Genomic DNA, 21,860 nt, shown 5'->3' on the forward strand with positions numbered 1-21,860 from the left:
TTATTATTTCACCTTTTATATGAAGCTTCAACCATATTCCTACCATGCCTACAAAAAAAGTAAGAATTTTTTAAAGCCAACCTAAACTGGTGACTGGTCAGATGTTTTGAGGTATTTTTATTTTTCAAGTTTTTCAATTTAAGATTGTGTAACTTGTAGAGCACGTACCGCTATATGCGTATTAAAGCTAAATACAATTTTTATGTGCTCTAGATTAAAAGATATAACGTGTTTAGAAAAAGAACATCTTTTCACCGTTATCTCAGGATTTTGAATATGAAATTATTTGAAATTTTGCAAAATTATAATTTATTTAATTACCTATCTACAGTTTAAATTTCATTCATCTATGTTAGAAAACAAAAAAGTTATAATTAATTGATTTTTCGTGTCGCTTTTTCCTTTCATCTTGTTTCAAATCACTACAATACTAAAGAAGTTTTCACTTCAAAACATTTACATTTCTTACTTTTGAGTACCTAGGAGTATTGAATTTCAGAATGTCAAAAATTCCATAATCAGGGGACAGTCTTTTGTGTATATCAAAATCTCGAACTACAATTTTTGCTCCTTTTATTTGTGTTTATCAACTCAAAAAAAAAAATTATTTCAAATTTCGACATTTTGTTTCGTAAAAAAAATACTACGTTTTTTTGTTTAGTAAAGGTTTTCAAATCTTAAAATCTAACAATTCGACTCTAAAATTAATAATTTTTACAATAAGTGATTAAAACTAGGGAAAACCTTTGTGGTCACTGTGGCGTATGCGTAACTTGTTTGTATGAAACAATATTTATGCAAATATCGATATCTGCAATAGACCTAAATTTTTAATTGTTAGTTTACTCGGTAATGGTTAGAATTTAAATACATAATTTTCTTTTTATAAATGCGTTAACGTGCAAATTTATAGAAAAACAAATATAATTTCAATCCAGCATTATAAAAAAAAATAGCTTAGACAAAAAAAAACAAATTTTATATTAAAAACAAATGAAACGGGTGTCATTCCTGTTTAAACTTAAAATGTTTTTTTTTTTTTGGAATTACAAGAACTTGCAACTTTAGTGGCACTTGGACCCAAAAAAAAAGATTTAGCTGTCATTAGTGCAAAGAATCTTCAAAATATTAACTTGGTCCAATTTCGATACTATTTTTGTCAAAAGAAGTACTTTCAGCGGATTTGAAGGTAGAAGTTAAACTTCTAGAAGGGGTCCCTTTACTGTCCCAGGACTATAATAAATCTTTGCTTATATAAGAAATTAAAAAAATTATCTTAGGTACAAAAATAATTTTTTAAAAATATATTTGAATATCTGAAACAGAAAAAAAAAATACAGACACGGTTGTTTTATTTTTTAACGGTCTTCTTTAATAAAAGCGTTATTCCAGAGAATGGAAAAGCTTATTTGAAAAGTAAGTTTATATCTGTCAAAATGCAATAAATTATGTATTTTAAAGTTCAGCAGAAAATGGCCTTACTCTTAGACATTAACTCCAAAAATACTCACTGAGGAAAAAAACAAATTAGAAAAAAAAAAAAAATAAAACATTTAAATCAAAATTCAGTTGGAATATTTTTCACCCAAAAACGAAATTTTTTAAATCAAAGTCAAACAACGTCAACATTAAGTGGGTTCCTACTAATGGGCAAGTTATCAGCCTTTACGCTCTGTTAAAAATTACCTTTTTCAATTTCTATGAGAGTATACAAATTGTAATTTTGTATCAAACATATTAAAACTTTAACTTAAATGTGTTCCATGTTCTTTTTTCACTTGCAACGCCGAATGTACGAATATATTTAAACTTTATAAAAAAATAACTTGGCATAAATCAAAATTCTTCTTAACACACAGAAACTCTACATGTTTTTTTACTGGCGAAATTCACCCATCATTCAGGTTATCGGTCTAAAAGTTATGCGCTTTCGTATTGTGAATACAGTAGGTATGTCTATAAAATGTTTGCCTGTGGAAAAAAAAGCTTTTTTTCAAATTAAATTGCAAACATGTTGAAGTCGACTGCAACATTGCGTCAAGCATGCAATAGTCTAATCTCTAATGAATGTACTTTTTTCCATTTGACATGCGACATAGGTAAAATAAGGGCAAGTAATGAATCCGTAAGAAAATTGAGTTTTAAATTAAACGAATAGACATGACAGAATAGAAAAAGTCGAAAAAAAAGTGGCTCCAATATTATGTTTGCCTTTTTGTAGTTTGTAGAATTTCGTCAGAGTTCAAAAGTTCAAAGGACTTTAATTTAAAGTCTGTCATTAACAATTTTATAAATACCTATTTCAAACATTAAATAAATCTGCAACCTAAATTTAAAAAAAAAAAAGTATTTTTATGTTGAATTCATTAATCAAGACCAAGTTCATACGACCAAGTCTTTCAACTTAATTTTCTATTATGTAGCTACTATATTTTCAGCTGCACCCTATTCAGGGTGCAATGCAATTAGCGCAAGAACTTTTATATTTTTTCGTTCGCGATTTATAACGCGAACAGCATAATCGCACCACGACACAATGGGCCACCAGAAGTCATTACCGGTGAAGCACTCATGAACTTGGTGCGGTGTGATGGTGTCAGTGTTTATGGCATGGTGTGATGCTATGTGGGTATGGTGTAATAATCCACTACAAAGATTAATTAGTTGGTAATGCACGCCAAATAAAATACTAAGGACTCTTTTTAAAACAAAGTACAACAACAACAAGAAAAAAGTATTAGATGACTTTGTAGTGTTGTAGTCTAGGTAGTTTCCGGGGATTGTTGTTAATTGAATTAATGGAAAATTGTGGTAGGTATTTCCTTGAAAATAAGCAACGAAAGACATAAATACCAGGAACTATAAAAGTTATGTAAAGGATATTTGATTGACTTTAAGTTAAAAAAAAGAGGAATTGGAAAAATGTTTTTCAATTTATTCTTGACATTTTTCAAAAAAGAAAAAATGCAAACTGTACAATTATGTAGAGTGAAATGCATAAGATGCATCAAAAAGTTATAATAAAAATGGGTAGGTAAGGAATATTGAAAAAAAGTTAATAATATATGAGAGGGGTGTGAAATTCTATTCATTTAAGCGAGAGACTTACTTAACATAACGACCTTTTTCAATATTATGACATTTTAATATTTGAATATCAGAAAATTATCGAAATCTTATTCTCCAATAATTGTAAGAGAACAAGTTTTTACGGTGAACAAATTAAAATATGATTCAAAACATAATTGACGGTACCTTTCATAAAACCTTTTTTTTTAGTTTTGACTTTATCGTGAGCCGATTTTAATTAAACTTTTAGTAACATTTTAGTAACTAAATTTTTGGATTTGATCAAAAAAAATTTTAAATCAATTTTTCGAAAACGGTTGGAAACTATGTATAAGTTTTGATCAGCATTTTTTTTTTAAATCACCAATTTTTTTTTTTTTTTTTTTGGAAAAATGTTTGATTTGTTTGGGTACATATAAAAAAAATGGGAGCGAATCGTATTACTGTATTTTGAAATTTTGTAATGTGAAAAATCGGTACTAAACTACATTACCACAAAAAAATTAAAGGAAAACAAAACAATCGTGATTTTCTTAGTGATGTATCGGAGTGAAAAATTAACGTATAATGATAAAACAAAAAGCATGTGAAAGCTACAATTTCCTTGCGATTTAAGGACAAATAACGTAATCGCGCAATCATTAAAAATATCCCAAATTTGTCAACAAAATTGTATTAAATTCATTCTTTAGTACCTAAATGAAAAATTTTTTCTGATAAAATGATTATTATTTTAAAAAAGGCTGTTTATTAGGTTTAAAACATTTTTTTTTTACTCTTCTACTATTTTTTTTAAACTGCAATGTCAGTCATCAAACCCAAAACCATGCTTTTGGCTTTAACTATCAATACCTTAACAACAAATCACTTCACACAGCACATTTAAGGATAGATTTAAAATCTCCATTTAATTCTCTAAACAAAAATATAGTTTTTGGAAAGCGACTCCATCGATTTTTTTTAGAAAATTAAAATGTTAGTTTTTTGAGGTCTTCTAATAAATTTTTATTTTCGAAAATCGTTATTTTCGGTAGGTCCCTGACATGGAACTCTTTTTTTAATATGAATTCATCGAAAACGCCTAAACTTCTTTCCAATAATTTGTCTATGTAAAAGAATTTGTATACAAATCAAAACAAATTTTAAAAAAATATGTTTTTGAATTTAAAAAATTTTTTTTTTTTTTAATTTTCGAAAACGGGACATTGATTTTTTTTTTTTGATATTTTGTTTTTTTAGGTGTTGATTAATAGTTGCTACAAAATGACTAACTAACTTTATTTGATTTATTTTTTCCAAAGAATTATATACTTGATACTTTATAAAAAAAAGTTTTTTTTTAAAAACGGCTCTTATGATTTTAAATTTTTTTTTCTAAAATGCAATTTAAAAAAAAAAACTAAATTGCATATAAACTTGTTTTGGAGCTTTATTTCATATAAGATATTTTTTTTTTGTTTTGTCTTCGAAGAATGAATTTTGTGTTTTTTTTTTACATGCATACATTCACCACTTTTGTGATCTATTTTTTTTTTTTTTTTTTTAATTAACTTTATGACTTTTATTTTGTTGGACTGGTGCAACACTTAATAATATTTCATAAATTTAGTTTATTTTTCGAAAGTAGAGGATGGAGTTCTAAGGTCATTACATTAACCATTAACGAGAACGTAATTACATACGTACATTTACTTTAAATTCTAATTGGGTATCTCTTTGAGACAATCATCGACGCATTTCATATTAAATAATAAAATCAACTGTGTCTCATAAGTACAACCATACGTACATACGTATGTATATTTGAGTAGGTATTGCAATTTTAATTCATGATAACATAAAATGGCGGCAGATAACAACCAGGAAATGCATGCAAATTACACAATTATTCATAATAAAAATTAAAAAATTATTGAAAAAAAAAAAACAACAACATTTCATAGTAAATATCAAATACTATTGATGCAATTCCCTGAAGTTTGGGTAAGAAACAAATTTCCAAATAGGATCTTATGCATAGAACTTTATAGATTTAAGTTGAATTTAATGATATCAGTTATCAAAAAAAAAAAAAATAACGTTATTTTTATTTCTGAACACTCCCTTAGAAAGTGTCTTATATGAACACAACTGAGTAATCAAAAATCCCAAAAATTTTGTTTTTTTTTAGCACACATGACCTAAATTCATCAAACATAATTTTTAATTCAACTTACACGAGCATACTGATACAGTGAATTTATGCCAGGTGTTTTCAAAAATTCAATTTGTTTAAATTTATTTCCTTGTCAACAGGGAATTTTTTTTGAATAATTATTTAATTTGTAATCGTACTTGCAAAATGTACAACAAAAATGTACAACAAAAAAAAAATGGAATTTACAAAATATTAATAAAAATCAATCTATAAATAAATCAAACGAATTGAATCTTCTCTATGTTGAGTTCATTGGATTATATTTAAAATAAAAAAAAAATGATTAAAAATTTGTTACTTAAAATAATTAATCAGTTGGCAATTTTTTTGAATTTTTTATTAATCAACAAAGGAAAATAAAAACAGCCAAAACATTTACGAGCGCATGTCACCATGACTAGGTCAACCCCAAAATAAAATCAAAAAATCTGTTCTTATTTATTTATGACATATTAAAAAATAAATACAAACATAATGATATGTATGAGACTTTATCAAAGAAGGAAGAGGTTTTTGGGGAAGTTCAATAGCTGAGTCTTTCATCATAGAGACGATAAAATGCGGAAATATGTAAATGTCGCTGCTATTAGAATTTAATAGTTTAAAATGTTAAATTCGTTATTTATGAATATAAATAAAATATTTATTGAAATAGTAGCCACATGCCTATATTATTATTCAGTAGGGTATTAGAAACAAGTTTTATTCAATATTTGATAAGAATTTAATTATAATTAATTTACAATATCAATCGCTTCTTAAAAGTGTTAATTTAAAATCGAGCAAAAAATCATCGTTCAATCCATCTTCTTTTTATCCAATGGATGAAGTACTAATTAAAAAAGTGCTCAATACCATACCTCATCAAATCAATTAGTTTGATAAATGTGGCATTTAATGAAACTATTCCATCATGTTTACAGTTGGTAAATATCTTAATTTTTTATTTTATTTATTTTTTTTTTTCTTGGAAGTAAGGTCATAACAGAATAAGTTATTGCGTTTTTTTGTTTAATCGAAAAAAAAAAAATGTTTTCACTTTTTTGATATGAATCATTTGATTTGATCAAAGATAAATTTTATTTACGTATCTGCACATAATTAACAAACGATCAAATTCATTGAAATCATGACTAAACTTTTATTGTTGGTAGGAAAGCTCATGGAATTATCATTTTGTTTTTTTTTTTTTAATTTTTATAATAACAAAAAAGTATATCTATATTTTTTTTTTGTTAAATGGCACGAATTCAAAACAAAGTAGTTAACCAGGATAAGTTCAAGGATAACAAAAAATATGTGAATTGTTCATAAGCAAATTGTGTTTTTGACAGTCGAAAACAAAATATTCAGAAGGCAAATTGTAAAATGTAAGAATTTTGGAACAGAACAAAACAGTTTGATTGAGAGACAAAGCTTATTTATTTTTAGAACAAACAACAAATAATAGCAAACTATTTGAAAAACATTGAGCATTTATTGAATAGAAACAAAGATTTAGAATAAGATCACAACTATTTGAATTCTCTTCAATTAATTAATAGTTTTGTTTTTTAAAAGAGGAATATAATAAAGAATGTTGTAAATATAGGAAATCCAAAACAGAAAATCAATGGCTTTGTTGTGATGGATAGAGTAACGAATAAGTTTTTTTTTTCACTAGGAAATAAAAATAGTTGAGGACATAGCAAAATAAATGTTAAAATTGAATCAATGTTAGCGTCGTTAGTCCGATCCGGGTCAAAGTACTTTGCAAATACATTGTACCGATATGCACCGGTTATCAGGAAAGTCGGACTCTTAACCACGATGAATACAAGGGTTCACAAGATCAAGAACTCAAAATTTATACTAAGTTCTTTTCATAATATTGAATTGTTAGAAGTCGGAACGGCTTTGGTGAAATGCTCATTATTAATTTGAAAGCCTTTTGCATTTTCAAATGCGATTTTTCGCAAAACTGTGTTGTTTTTTTTTCTAAGAGATCCTACATTTTTTCGCTAATCCTCTTTTAGTTCAAAATATAAGACAGTATTTAATTTGATAAAGTTTTTGTTATAACTTTTGCAAAAAAAAAAATGTTGGATAGTCCTGAGTTCCGCAATAAAAGCACTGGGTAAAATGAACGATTCTTAAAACAAAAAAGCTAAGCTAAGCATGGGCATAGGGCAAACGAATAATTAAATTTTTTTGTAATTTTGAAAATATTGTCAAAATAAGAATTAGACTTGTTTTAGACGTATTAATTTTTTGTACCGCATTTTGGTTTTCAGATCGGGTTCACTAAATTTGAAGAAATTCTGAGGTAGGTACTAAGTTTGCGTTAGGACCGAGTACCAGTTCTTGTTATTAGTCTAGCTACTAAGTACTAAGCTGCCTTAAAACTTATAAAAAGTAAAGAAATGGTCTGTAAGTTTATCAAGCCAACGTTTCACTACAATTTTTTCATAATAATTATAAAGAAAAATAATTTTCAAAAAATTAGAAACGTCTTGGCTCGGTTAGAAAATTCTCACAATTTACTAACCTTATCAATTTATTAATTTTTTTTTTTCTAAAACAGAAACAGACAATAAATGCTCAAATTTGTTTTAATTTTATTAGAAATTTAAAATTTTATCAGTACAGTTTTGTAAAGAAAATTAATTGGTAAAATTAAATTTATCAATCTTTTATCCTCTGAGGTCAAATCTCTTATTACTGTTCGACATGTAGAATATGAGCTATCCAAATTAAACAAACGAACTACAGACTTGAACGTGTACAACTCAAACTATTTTCAGATCAAACAACTAATGGATACCATAGAAAGAGTTGTTTTTATGTCGTTTTAGTACAATCGTTATACTATTGAGTAGTACCCCGTCAATAGTTACTTCAATGGCGTGTCACGTCAGAGGTTATGGGTCCAAATCCAGGTTCCACCACCTACATGTTTTTTTTTTTTTCAGTGTTAGGTATTGCCTCTTGCGTATAATTATCAAAATTTTCAAGAGCATCATTGTCATGAATAAGTGCATCTCAGCTTAGCCATGTGGAATTGGCAAAAAAGTGTAGGTCGCTTCCATTCGTGCAAACTAAATACAAGGACACAGGAATGGTTGAACATTGTAAACAGAGATCAAAAATAACAGTTGACTTTTATTTTCATTCGGTATTCCACTGAACGATATTAAATATACCTACTTTATTTAGGTCTTGGTCTGACTTTTATTTTTAAAAAATATTTTTTTAGGTCTTTGGTTGAGGTTTATAACACACACAAGTTTTTGTTGTTCATTCAAAACCTTCAATGAAAATTTTTTTTGTAATTAAATTTTTCAGAAAAACAACAAAAAACGTTTGCGTAGTTTAATCGGTAGCGCCGTTTTTGAGTAATTTGCTTCAACTTAAAAAATTTGTATGAGAGGCATACTTTCTAAGCGAGATATAAATACATACATAATTATTTTTATCAAAAAAAAACAAAACCGACTTCCATGGATCAAAACTGGGTTTTATGGTTTTTTCATAGTTTCTATGGCCATAACTGGATGGAATTGAAATGGGACAACATTGCAGGCACCAGCTATCCAATACAAAAATAATTATCAAAATTGGTTCACTTAGTCCAAAGTTATGAGGTAACAAACATAAAAATACAGACGAATTGAATACCTCCTCTTTTTTTGGAAGTCGGTAAAAAAAACAAAAAAAAAAAAACAACTTTCAGTATTCTATAAAAATCATCACAACCAAATTTGAAGAAAATCTGTCCATCCGTTTAGGCTGTGGAAATATGTACAGATGGACACACCGACGGACGGAAGGAATTGCGAGACACACTTTTTCGGACGTCTCTACCACCGACACGACACCAATACTTGCCCAATATAGTGCAAGTAAAATTAATTGGTATCTTTAGAGGGAAATTGAAATGTGCTGAATAGAAAAATTGCTGAAAGCAGAAAAACCTAAACCTAAAAAAAAAGAAAATACAAGTTTCCCACTGACGGAAACAAAAAAAAAAAACACTATAGGAGTAACCGGTTATCAAGGGAGCTTAAATAAAAATTTCAATAAATGTGTGTTATTTCAAAGACCAGCGAAAAGGTTGACTTTTACTTTCGATCTCTGATTGTAAGTCATACAATAAAAGTTTGGATGTAGAATTTTGATTAGATAAAGACATTTAGATAATTTTTAGCATTAGATAAAAACATCTTCTTATAATCCGAATTTGAAATTTTGCTTCAAAATCTAAGAAGTTTATCTTAACCAAGGCAGTAATCTACTCGCTTAAGGGATAATAACACTTTGTAAGCAAGAAATCGAGTGTAATTTTCATCAGCGTATAAAACAAAGGAGAAACATTATTTTCTTTGGGAGTTTATATAGTTTGTTTAAGTATATCAATAGGTAACAGAATAGGCTAATGTGAAAATTTTTAATAATGTGAAATTTTGTAAATGGCGGCGTAGTTCAGAGGATCACAAAATCCTTTGCTCCCATCGGGCGACCAACTAACTCCTACAGTTTTTAACCGATTGGAATGAAATTTTGTATGTAGCTTAACAATACTATTCTCCATTTTTTTTTTGAAATGACACTCGATTTCGTGCTTACAAAGTGTTATTACCCCTTAAAACAAAAATTGTGATAGTTACGCGAATTTAATGCTTATTATAAACTATGGCGTTTTTAGTTAGAATGCCGGAAATTGCAGTCACAACACTTCCGAAAACCGACTCAGACTTATCGACTGGAGACGATATGAAATATCGTTATATCAAGCACTTGACTTTTTGTGCTTGAAGAGTGGGGTCTCCAAACCAAGGAGCTTGAAAACAAAACACAATACCTACGAGAACAACTCAAAATATTAGGACAACATCAAACACAATTCGCAAGAAAAAAAACATTCAGTAAGATAAAAGTAACAAATTTTCCATTCGCAGATTAAGTCCAATCATGAGAACAATAATTGCAACTAAAAAGAGCTCTGCCCTCTGACTTCCATTCGCATTCTCTTTTAAGTTCAATTAAGCAATAAATTTTCAAAAACTAGGACACCCAACTTTTTGTGTGTTTATTATTTTAAAGAAAATCGATTGAATCCAATCAATTATCCATATTGTTTCAATCGTTTTGATAAAACCGATGCATTTAGCCATTCTTTAGTCGCATGTCAATTATGGAACATTTAAATAAAATGACATGCATTATTATTTGAATCTTGTTTCGCCCTTCAAGTTTCTCATCTCCTGCTGCTACTACATCATCAACAGCAGGAGCAGCATCAACAAAAACAAGTTACAGTCAGTGACACATCACAAAACTTAACTTGTCTGAAGGTTCAATGTTCATTTACAAGTTTATTCTTTTTTTTAAGAAATAAATAGATTGGGGATGGTTAAGTGGGATTGTCTATAGAGTTTGGAATGGTCAATGTAAAACCACCACCCTCCTCCACCGCACAGGTCAAACAAATTAGATTACCGCAGTTCCGTCAAAGAAAAAATGTTGAATTTTCTTTTAACAATTATTTAACCAAAATACAAAGGAATTTGTTGAAATTTGAAAAGGATTACCCTAAGGTTATATTTAAACAATTATTCAATTAATTTTTCATCTGGATTTTCTATTTTTGCAGTAAAAATTTAACTAGGAAAAAAAAAACAAGATTTTTTTTTTTCACTTAGAGCCATTCGCCATTACATTTGGTGGCTTTTTGTTGGCGAGACTTTCTTTTGGAATTTTTGACTTAATTTTTATACAAAATATATCTTATTTGAAGAGGATTAATAAATAATTAAAAAACTTACCTCAGATGGTGACATTGACGACATTTTTCGAGATAAAATTTATAAAAAAAAAGAAAGAAAATTCACGTAATTTTTTTTTTTTTGTTGTATATAATTTTTAATTCGACGTTTGCAACACACACAATTTTTTTTGTGATGACAGCTACACACAGTTGACGTTTGTTTGTTTTGGATTTTTTGAAGGGATGTGTTCAGAGAGTTTTTGTTGACAGATGGAATGAATGTGTTCAGTTAGGGAATGGGTGTGTGTTATAGCCTGGTACGCTGCTCGCGCTAAATTTTAGCTGAGATAAAATTCCCATACAAGTTATCGATAACTTGTATGGGATCCATTTTATCTCGGCTAAAAATTATCGATAATTTGTATGGGAGCTAAAATTTAGCGCGAGCAGCGTACCAGGCTTTTGAAAAGAATTTTTGGAAGGTTCATTGGAATTGTATTAAAAAAGGCTGTATGTGCTCAGGAATTTACTTATTAAAGCCTGGTACGCTGCTCGCGCTAGATTTTAGCTCCCATACAAATTATCGAAAATTTTTAGCCGAGATAAAATGGATCCCATACAAGTTATCGATAACTTGTATGGGAATTTTATCTCAGCTAAATTTTAGCGCGAGCAGCGTACCAGGCTTAAATACCACAAAAACTTAATGCTTCGTGATCAGATAAAAAGTCCTCGAATTAAGGCTTGGCCACACCGGAGGGTATGCGATAGCGGTACGAGTAGAGGTAAAGGCTTGGCCACACCGGAGGGTATGCGGTAGAGGTACGGGTAGCGGTAACGATATTTGTATGAAAAAAATTCCACATCTGAACGTTGATATGTCAGTTTGGAATTTTTTTCATACAAGTACCGCTACCTCTACCCTCACCGCTACCGCATACCCTCCGGTGTGGCCAAGCCTTAACGGTACTTGTATGAAAAAAATTCCAAACTGACATATCAACGTTCAGATGTGGAATTTTTTTCATACAAATATCGTTACCGCTACCCGTACCTCTACCGCATACCCTCCGGTGTGGCCAAGCCTTTAAGCCTGGTACGCTGCTCGCGCTAAATTTTAGCTCCCATACAAATTATCGAAAATTTTTAGCCGAGATAAAATGGATCCCATACAAGTTATCGATAACTTGTATGGGAATTTTATCTTGGCTAAAATTTAGCGCGAGTAGCGTACCAGGCTTTACTCTATGAACTTGTTTATAACCAAAATGATTCTTTGCAAAATTATCGATAAATTATATGAAAATATGTTTAATTTATCGATAACCTACTTAATTTGCACTACTTTTCATGCAAAATATCGATAAATTAGGTAGATTGGAAGATTTTACTTAAAAATTCAGCAAAGCTGTAAAAGTCGATATGAAAATATGTTAATATCTTTAGGATTATGAGGACAATTTGTACAAACGTGGTTCAGCCTTGGTTTAAATTTTAAATTTACTGATTTCGGCCGATTAGTAGTGGTTCCAGCATATACTTACACCAACCAAAAAGTTTGGTTTACCTTATCTCATGTCCCTAACTATTCGCCCCGACAAACAATTTTGGTTCTATAAAGCTTTACAGATGCAATTGTTGCTTCTGTAAAGCATTATAGAAGCAAAATTGTTATTAGGGGCTGCAGAACAATAAACTCGTTGTTTTGGAGCTCCTAAACCACGCATGAGAAGATGATCTACTATGTTCACTGCTAGAACTATTCATGCTTTTCTTCCCGAGTAGATACGAGGTACATTAATTTCATTGAAACTGCGTTCCGTTGAAAATTGCTAGTATCTAAACTACTAGTAGTACTTTGCCACCTCCGAAACAAATAGGGTTAATAATGTTTAAGCCGTACTAAAAATAATTTTGCTTGTATAAAGCTTTACATGAGCAGCTCAGCATATAGTAGCACCTGTAAGGCCTTATGGGAGCAACATTGTTATAATTAATGGCTCATTATGTTATCTTCTAATATACACTTGATAGCTGAGATTTAATTTTAGTTAATATGTATATGAAGACTGTCAACTTAACTAACATTTCAGCTTCGACAAAGATATTACCGAAGCTACATTTCAGCTTCTGTTAAACTTAAGTAAGGCTGTTTAGCATAAAAAAGGAGAACGTTATACTGTATTGAACGTTAACTGAGTCAATTAAGTTATAATATTTATAAGAAGCTTAAACAAAGCTTTACCGAAGCTCTACCGAAGATTTTAGATTTGACAGATAGTTTCGGAAAAGCTTATGTTCATTCAATGTCAAAACCAAAAAGTGTTCGAGCTAGATTATTCAATATTAAAGCCTAGTACGCTGCTGAAGCGAAAAGAAATTTTAAATACAAAATTTCGTTCACGAAATCCTAAACGGAAAATTTCGTTTTACTTTTCGTTTTTCAGTACGCAGCTCTAGAGTAAAAATTAGAGAGTAAGTTTGTCACTTACTTTTTACTGTCCAAGAGCAGTGTTGACGGTTTTTACACTTTTAATTCATTTATTTCTTGCTTTAAAAATTATTTTCTGTTGATTTTTCTTGATTTTAAATTAATTTTGAATTTTTTTATTTTGACTTTCACGAATACTAGATGATATTTTTTCGTTAGCATTTTCGTTGTCGACTTTTGGGATTGAAAATTTTTCGTTTCGCATCAGCAGCGTACTAGTACCAAATACAAAACTTGGTAATTTCTGTAAAGCTTCTATAAATTCAGTAACCAAGCTTATCCGAAAAACAAGCTTTCTTCGGTTAAGTTTTTTTTTTTAACAGTTTTTAAACAACTTATTAGAAGTTGTTAAACAACTTATTAGATTACACTGGCCAACAAGGTTTTTGCCACAAGAACCAAAATATACTTTTCTAGAGGTTTTTGGGTGAGCTCGAATCCGCAATCAGAAAAATTCTATTAGCCTCGGTTCTTAAAATATTACCGTTATAAAATACAAACAAAATGTCTCTTTTCCAAGTGAACAATTTATTTTAGGTAAGTTTTATGTTTTTGGTTTCAAACTTATGTCCAGATTACTTTAAAACAAAATTATTTAAGCCTTAGTTTTACTGAAGCCTCCTTGCTTTGAAACAAAGCCAAATACCCGAGCGGCTCGTTGTCAAAAAGGTTGTTGGAGATATTTCCAATGGCTTGGGACATTTTTCGGATAATTGAACGTTATATTTCATTAGCATTGTTACTAATCCAGCTTTGCTTTGAGCGAATCCAAAACGCATGCCTGTTAAAGAAAACAAAATTTAAATTCAAAAGCCAGTCTCGGGATCACGATAAATTTTAGCTCTTATATAAAATTATCTCTCCAAAATTTTAATTTGACAAAATTTTGTTGAGAATTTTTTATGAAAGCTAAAATTTTGTGCCATTTGCATTCTAGACTTTAATAAGTAAGATTTTATTCATACCTGGGCACATTCGAGGTCCTTCCCCGAAACCAAGAAATGAACAATTTTCTCTTTGGCGTTTGTTTTCTTCAGAAAATCGATCAGGATCAAATTTATGAGGATCGGGAAACAAAACTGGGTCACTGAAAATATCGTAAGTAATTATGAAAATGATGATTTTGAAAAGCTTTACTTCCTTACTGATGGACTGCTTGGACAGGAACTACAAAAATGGTGCCTTCTTCAATAACAACTTTCTCTCTAAGCTTAACCCCATTGAACTGAGGTGGCAGCTCAAATGGCTTTGTACAATGTTTTAAAAGAGCCAGCATGGGAGGATGTAGGCGAAGAGTTTCTATAAGAAAAATCTTGCATGATTTATTTTGCGAAGTAATAAAAAATTGATTTTTAAAAACCATATAATGCAGCATCTAAGTAAGTCATTTCTAAAATAGCCTCATAACTTAGTTTTCCATGGTGTTTGTTCATAACTTCATCGATCTCAGATTGCACTCTTTTCTGAATGTGAGGATTGACAGAAAACTAATCAATACAAATTAAAGAAAAAAAATCAGTTTTTAGATATCTTTGGCATTACTTTTGCTTTTATCTGGATTAGGACCTCTAGCTTTGTAAATCATAAGCCCTGTTTGATTAATTTTCTTACCTCATACAATGCATATGCCATTAGTGATGCAGATGTCTCAAAACCCTCGATCAGAAGCGTACTGCAATGTCCAATAATAGTAAATTCATCAACCAATTCTCCGGTCTTTTGTTTTGCATCAATCAACCATTGAAGAAAGTCTCCATTGTTGTTATCTTTCAATTCACGTCTTCGTGACATCACTTTTGAAATTATGGTGACAAACCATTGTTGAACTTTTTCTGGTAAATATCTTTTGAATGAATTAGTGTTAAACCACATCAGAGAATAACATTTTTAGGATTTTTCATTTTCCTTACCTATACTGGATCAAGTCTCCAAGTTTTGGTAAAAATAATAAAGCGGTTGTGTGAACTAAACTAAGTGGATTCGGCATAAAAAGTTCTTTAACCAGCTTTGTAAAATCTGATCCTTTGTTTGTAAAAGATTCTCCATCTAAACCATAGGCTGCTGAAGCAACGACATCTAGTGTGTATTTTGCGCATAGCTTAAAATGTGACAAAATATAGTAGCAGAATATTTTTAAGAAAAATAAAGTTTACATACGTCCTTGCCTTCAAAAGGCATTTCTCCAATATCATTACTTATAAATGAATCCAACTTTTTGCATATAGATGCAATGTGTGGAAATGATAGCTTCATCTAATGAAAAATAATTTTAGGTTTATTATAGCTAATTTCATTTCATTTCTAACCTTATTTGGTGTAAACATTGGCACAAGTTCACTTCTCATAACTCTCCACTTTTCACCTTTGGCTATAAACGGATTACAAAATACCAAATCCTCACGTTTATCATTCACATAAAGGACATTATCTGAGAAATTTGGAAAACTTTTCACCATAATTTCCTTGATCATTTCGGTGTTTCGTAACAAAATTGCTGGCTCGTTCATAACTCGATAAATTCCAATGTATGATGCTTTTGGGTAGGATCTGAAATGAATTAAAATATACAAGTTATCACACGCAAAAACAGAAAGTTTTAAAACTTTGCTCATACTAAAAAAGGAACAAGTACCTATTTAGATCTGGGGCCTATTTCAGAGCATACTTCATGTCTTTAAAGTGCTTTCGAGAAGTCCCAAAGGCCGTTCTTATTTTTTAGTTGATTTAGCTGATGTTAGTTGATGATTCTAGATCTATCAAAAGTGTATATTATACCTAATAGCATTCCTGTTATATTATAAATAAAACGGTCCACAACACTCAAAGGCTATTCATGAAACCAGATTAGCTCAGAATGTTTAGGCCGCACGGGAGATCTTGTGCAAAAGAAACATGTTATTATGAGTAAACAAACAGATCTGATCTTCACTTAACATCCTTATTTATGACATATGAACCCAAGATATACAAATTATGGGTCTTTCGCTTATAAAATTTTTGGATGGCTGCAGAATAACTGCGGTATTAAGAAGATTCGTTGTTGTTGAGGGTTCAGAATAGGCTTGTGTAGTTCGCGAACGAACTAGTTCAATGAACTAGTTCATCTTGGTGAACTAGTGAACTAAGTTCACTTACTTAGTTCAATTTAGTTCGCGAATAGCGAAAAAGATTTGTTTCAACAAACTAAACAGCAACCTAGAGCAGTCGTAATATGACATTACAAAACAGCTTGCGCTGTTTGGGTGAAAGGAAGTCCCACCTGTATAGGGAATTTTCAAATGTGGTCCTTGTCTCCTAGTCTTATACGACGACAGCGCACTTTTAACCCGACAGACGTTTAAAGAAGGGGTGCAGAAACCAAAGTGCATAAGAAATTGCATCCAATTCTTTGTTGAGCGAAATCAGTTCTTCTGCTCTACCTCAAGATTTAGATGTAGGTAAAACAAAAGGTAGCTTGTGCCAGTATCAGCGTTTCTTCTTCAAGCACTCCTTACTCTTATTTCTGAGCAAGAACAAAAAACAAGTAGCATCTTGGTCCTTGCATTACTATGATTTCGATTAAATGAAAGCAAAATTTACTTCTAGACTTTCGCCAGGAACCAGAAAGCTCAACAAGTTTATGAATGAAATTAAGAATTTTTATAGAAAATAAAATGGGTTGGGTTCGATATCCCGCTTTTTATATTCCCGTTTTTTAAAATCCCGCTTTTAAAATCTCGTTTTTCACTATCCCGCTTTTTATAATCCCGCTTTTTAAAATCCCGATTTTTATAATCCCGTTTTTTATTATCCCGATTTTGCAAGCAAAACTAGTTGTTTTATTTTAAAAAATCGCGCGATTTTTTAAAATAAAACAACTAGTTTTGCTTGCAAATTCGGGATACTAAAACAAATTAAAAAATGAGACATTGTTCTAAACGCATTTAATTAAAAGCTTTAACAAAAAATATAATATATAAAAAAATAAGAAAAAGTAAGGAATGTGATACTAAAAAGAAATCAATTAACAAACTAATATTTACTTTAAAGTTTCAGAAGAACAATCAAATCGTGATAATCCCATAGATTAATAATAACATCAAATGATCACAACACCTTAAATTAAGTACACACTACATAATCAAAAGAAATTTCATTTAAATATATTTCAACTTATATTTGGATGCATTTCAACAATTTTGATATTTAAATAAATGAAATTTCTTTTGCTTGTGAACTCAATTTAAGGCTTTAATCATTTTATATTTTTAATATAAAAGAAATACCGTTTTCATTATGTGTTGAAGGTACATATATTGTGTGGGCAAAAAATCAGTTTTACTAATTTTTTGTCTATTTCTCATGATTTTTTTATTTGTGAATTAAGCATGTATTTTGTAAAAAAATCGGGATTTTCGGGATTTGACGGGATTTTAAAATGCGGGATTTCAGAAAACGGGATTTAAAAAAGCGGTATTTTAGAAAACGGGATTTTGAAACTTTTTTTTCGGGATTTTCGAAAAACGGGATTTTAAAAAGCGGGATTCCGATACGCTCCCAAATAAAATATGTACATATCTGTTATTTTTAGGTTGTATTTGTTTTATTATGTAGAATGCGTCAATTTTACATAAATTTGGATACAGTTTGTACAAACTAATTTTGTTTTTTAATTCTAACAAAACCGGAGTGATTAAAATAAATTGAACTAAAATGAACTAGTTCAGAACTAGTTCAGTAGCGTGATTTGAACTAAAGTGATCGATCACTCAAATGAACTAAAGTGCCCAACTCTAGTTCAGAACTAAAATAAGCAAGTGCTTTATTATTTATCTTATAATTCTTTTTTTTACCAAGAAAAATTTTCCTGAGACATACAGACACATAGACAGTTACCAATAAATCACGTCTATAAATCTTTCAAGGGTCCTAGCTTTGGCTGCATAGTTTGCAGCAAGCTTTCTTTAAATTCTTAAATCCAAAGACTTATAAAGGTGATCTTTTTAAACTTCTAAAAAAGGTTCACTCTAATACTCGTACAAATATTGTTTTCAAGGTCCAATAGTGTAATTCGTTTCTATAAAAGCACCAGAGAAACCTAGGTAATTGCAGTCAATTTAAACTGCAATACCGCTCCTATATACAATATAATTCAGAGAATGCTTTCCACATAATTATTTTATATACCTACTATCAGTTTAAAAGGGAAAAGCGTCCGAGTTTTAACAAAACCTTGTGCTCTGCATGTGCAGTCAGAGGCCTAAAATTTTCAGTTTTGTGGTCTGTTATCTGTTTTGATTTTTTTTGTAATTATTATTATTTAAGATATTTTATCTTTGCTAATACTTTTGAATTGAATGAAATCACTAAAATCGCTGGAAAAACTATTGACCTACCCTGTGGCGTATTGGGGGGGGCTCAGGGGGCTCAAGCCCCCCCCCCAAAGCCTTCAAGACCATGTTATTATTTAGCCCATTTCATCATAATGTACATGATTAACTGAAACTTTTTCGTAAATCTTAGAGATTTAGAGGCAGCTCAGATGCTCAAGCCCCCTCCAAATTCTAAAACGGTTTGAGTAAGAACCTAAGCTGACGTTGAGGGTTCGGTTAAATTTTTTTCGGATTAAAGTCCAATTCCAATTTTTTAGTATTTTGACGTCGAGTTACATCACCTTTAAATTTTGCTAAACTCTTTATGCAATCTCAAAACGCCGTATTTTATCGTCTTAAGTATATTTGCTTTTATTCAAAAATAATATTTTTCTCAAAAATATTAAAAATAGATATTTTTGATATCTTAAAATCATAGTGGACAACAAACTAATGGTTTTTTTAAAGCAGTTTTTGCTTCTCCTTCTGATTTGGATTAAAAAAGCAAAACATTGCGAAAAAATATATATTTCGGACTAATGAACAGAAAAAATTTCATCTAAAATTAGTTTTAATTTTTTCCGCATTCGAAAGTTAAATACGGCGTTTTGTATTTTTTTTACTCATTTAGATTTTTTGATAGAATTCATTTTTTGTTTTGTAATGTTTACTTGTTGTTAATTTAATACGAAATGCATAAAATACATGAGGCATGAAATATCATAATTCATGACTGCCTCTGTGTTTGCAACCTCATTCGCTTAACACTTTACCTAATTCATTTTTCCATTAAAATTTGCAATAAAATTGCATCCATGTTTAAAGCAGCAGTAATTTCACTTAAGAAACAAAACAAAAATCGATGATCCTTCAGTCTTGACAGTTCAAAGCAATTTCGAAATCTTCGAAATCGATCGAAATGAAGTAGATAGGTGTATGATATTTCATTTCACGTGAAATGGAAAAGTGATTTCATTTCACTTTCGGTCAAGTTGCGGAATATGGGCGTTTATATTGAAAATAGTTATAAGAATAAATCTGTAAACTGTTTTGAGTTCAGCACACGAGAAAGTTCGAACGAAATAAAGTATTTTTTTGGGGATGATATTTTACACAAAAAAATGTAAAATGTTTGGGATGCAAGAACTTTGAAAAAAACACTATGTTAAAAGAGTAGACAGCAGTACGAAGCTGTCGATCGAGAGTAGTTAAATGCTACTATACCACTTTCAGTACCGCAGCACAGCGCTTCACTCTCGATCAAAGATGAATGAAAAAGAAAGACAAAAATTTCGTAGGTAGGTATATTTATCCTCTAAAAAAATTTTGAAAAATTTTAAGCTCCCTCCAAATTTTTTTCTGGATACGCCATTGGACATATGTACCTAGTCCTGCCCTAAAAAGACAAATTTTTCTCTTATGAAGCTTTTGGATTTTTACCCGTATTCCTCTAGTAGCAAATACATTCTCAACATCATTAAAGAATGTTTATAGACCTAATTTTTATTGCGTCTATAAAGAAAAAAAACTAACTCCAAAGAATACTCGGAGAAGGTGGAAGGTATACCAATGGCACTTTGGATTCAAAATTCGGAAGTAAAATTGTTTGTCGTGTACTTGAACTTTTAAATTTAAAATATTTAATATTTTAGTATTTCAATCGTCAGTTAGACTATAAGATGAGTATAGTCAATATACAAAAAAAAACGTTTATTCGTAGGAATAAGCATTAACTGGGTTTCATCTGGCTAATGAAAAATTGGCTCTTAAAAAAAAAAACTGACGATAAATAAAAAGAACATTTTCTTAAATAGGAAAATATAGAAAGCAAGGGTCCTTGGCACGGCAACTCAACGGTACGCCTTTGGGAACCACTTATTATTTCTGAATTGGCAGCTTGCATTTCCTTTATCATTGTTAAATATTTCCTTTCAAATCAATTAGTACTTAAATGAGATAGACGCTCATTTAAGTACTAATTGATTTGAAAGGAAACTTGAACTAAAAAAAAAAAACAATTGCATTTTCATTCTTATCGCTAAATTAACAGAAATTCGTTTGGTAGCACAGAATTCAAAGGCCCAAAAACAATTGAAATCGGGAAGCTGAATTCTTACTTTTTTTGTCTGATCCCCTTTAGCTTGCGTAAAAATAGCTAAGACCTGGTAGGGTCAGAAAAAAGTGCAGTTGGAATAGAAAAACAGTCCTGATATTGACTATAACAGAATATCTTAAGAGTTTTTTTTTTGGTTTCATGTTACCTATGTTTCATAATTAATATCAGTCATTTTGTAATTATATATGTATATCTACAACACTGAATTAATGCACAGAATTTCTTATGACTTTCTCAGTATTAAACACTTTTACGACGAGTTTTTATCTAATCATTCATCTTAATCACAATTTTAACTCTTTTTTAAAATTTTTCTAATAATTTGTACTCACTTATAAATATCTTCATAAATTAATCCATACTGCCTCCTACCGATCAAATATTGAAACATATTTCCAAATATCGGCATTCCCATAGGTCCTTTTATTCCTTGTCGCGACCAATATGTTGAATTCCATATCCAATTGAAAACAATAAGGAACAATGTTCCCAATATCATTAAAAATGTTAACATCTTTTTACTGCTTTGTTTTTAAATCTAACCTTATCCAACAAAACTTTATTTACAACTAACTATTTTGTTTGAAATCATGTTTGAATCTACTATTAAATCTAAAGGCTTCTAATATGCATTATTCATGTCATGCAGTTAATAATGTTCTTAATAAACTAAATGTGCAAGTGATCAAGTTTGTAAAAGCAATTACTTAATAATAATTTTGATGGATAGATAAAATTGAATAATTAGATAGTAACATTTTCATCTTGAGAGAGAGGCGGGTTTTGTTTTGTTGATTTGCGTGTTGATTGACACGCAAATAACTATAATCTTTCAATTTTACACGGTGATAATACGTGATATTTATGCGGAAATCATATATAAATAAGAA

At 30.0% G+C, this 21,860-nt stretch overlaps 2 protein-coding genes across 2 annotated transcripts in view; both read right to left on the reverse strand.

Moving 5' to 3' along the window:
• The window catches only part of LOC129916614 (ubiquitin-conjugating enzyme E2 W), a 42,257-nt gene extending 31,056 nt beyond the window's left edge, over positions 1-11,201 (reverse strand). Inside the window, exon 1 of the mRNA XM_055996670.1 lies at positions 11,071-11,201. Within this exon, the coding sequence (XP_055852645.1) occupies positions 11,071-11,094 (24 nt within the window). The 5' untranslated portion in view covers positions 11,095-11,201. The remainder of the gene's footprint in view (positions 1-11,070) is intronic.
• Positions 11,202-14,041: 2,840 nt separating this feature from the next.
• LOC129921095 (probable cytochrome P450 308a1) lies at positions 14,042-21,537 on the reverse strand. Its single transcript, XM_056002765.1, has 9 exons — positions 21,303-21,537; positions 15,810-16,050; positions 15,661-15,756; positions 15,414-15,601; positions 15,115-15,346; positions 14,864-14,990; positions 14,649-14,802; positions 14,469-14,590; positions 14,042-14,284 (listed from the first exon to the last, which is right to left on the reverse strand). The coding sequence occupies exons 1-9, from the start codon at positions 21,482-21,484 to the stop codon at positions 14,112-14,114; spliced, it is 1,515 nt and encodes a 504-aa protein (XP_055858740.1). The 5' UTR covers positions 21,485-21,537; the 3' UTR covers positions 14,042-14,111.
• Between the last annotated feature and the right edge of the window lie 323 nt (positions 21,538-21,860).

Source organism: Episyrphus balteatus, chromosome 1 (genome assembly GCF_945859705.1).
Source record: "Episyrphus balteatus chromosome 1, idEpiBalt1.1, whole genome shotgun sequence".
NCBI classification, from domain to species: Eukaryota; Metazoa; Arthropoda; class Insecta; order Diptera; family Syrphidae; genus Episyrphus; species Episyrphus balteatus.

What these genes read in the sequence shown, in the direction of transcription:
- LOC129921095 (XM_056002765.1), bottom strand. Translation starts at nt 21,484, where the DNA reads ATGTTAACATTTTTAATGATATTGGGAACATTGTTCCTTATTGTTTTC. An exon ending in CCTGTCCAAGCAGTCCATCA is followed by an intron (nt 14,591 to 14,648) that starts GTAAGGAAGTAA and finishes CGATATTTTCAG; the next exon opens with TGACCCAGTTTTGTTTCCCG. An exon ending in AGGACCTCGAATGTGCCCAG is followed by an intron (nt 14,285 to 14,468) that starts GTATGAATAAAA and finishes TTTCTTTAACAG; the next exon opens with GCATGCGTTTTGGATTCGCT.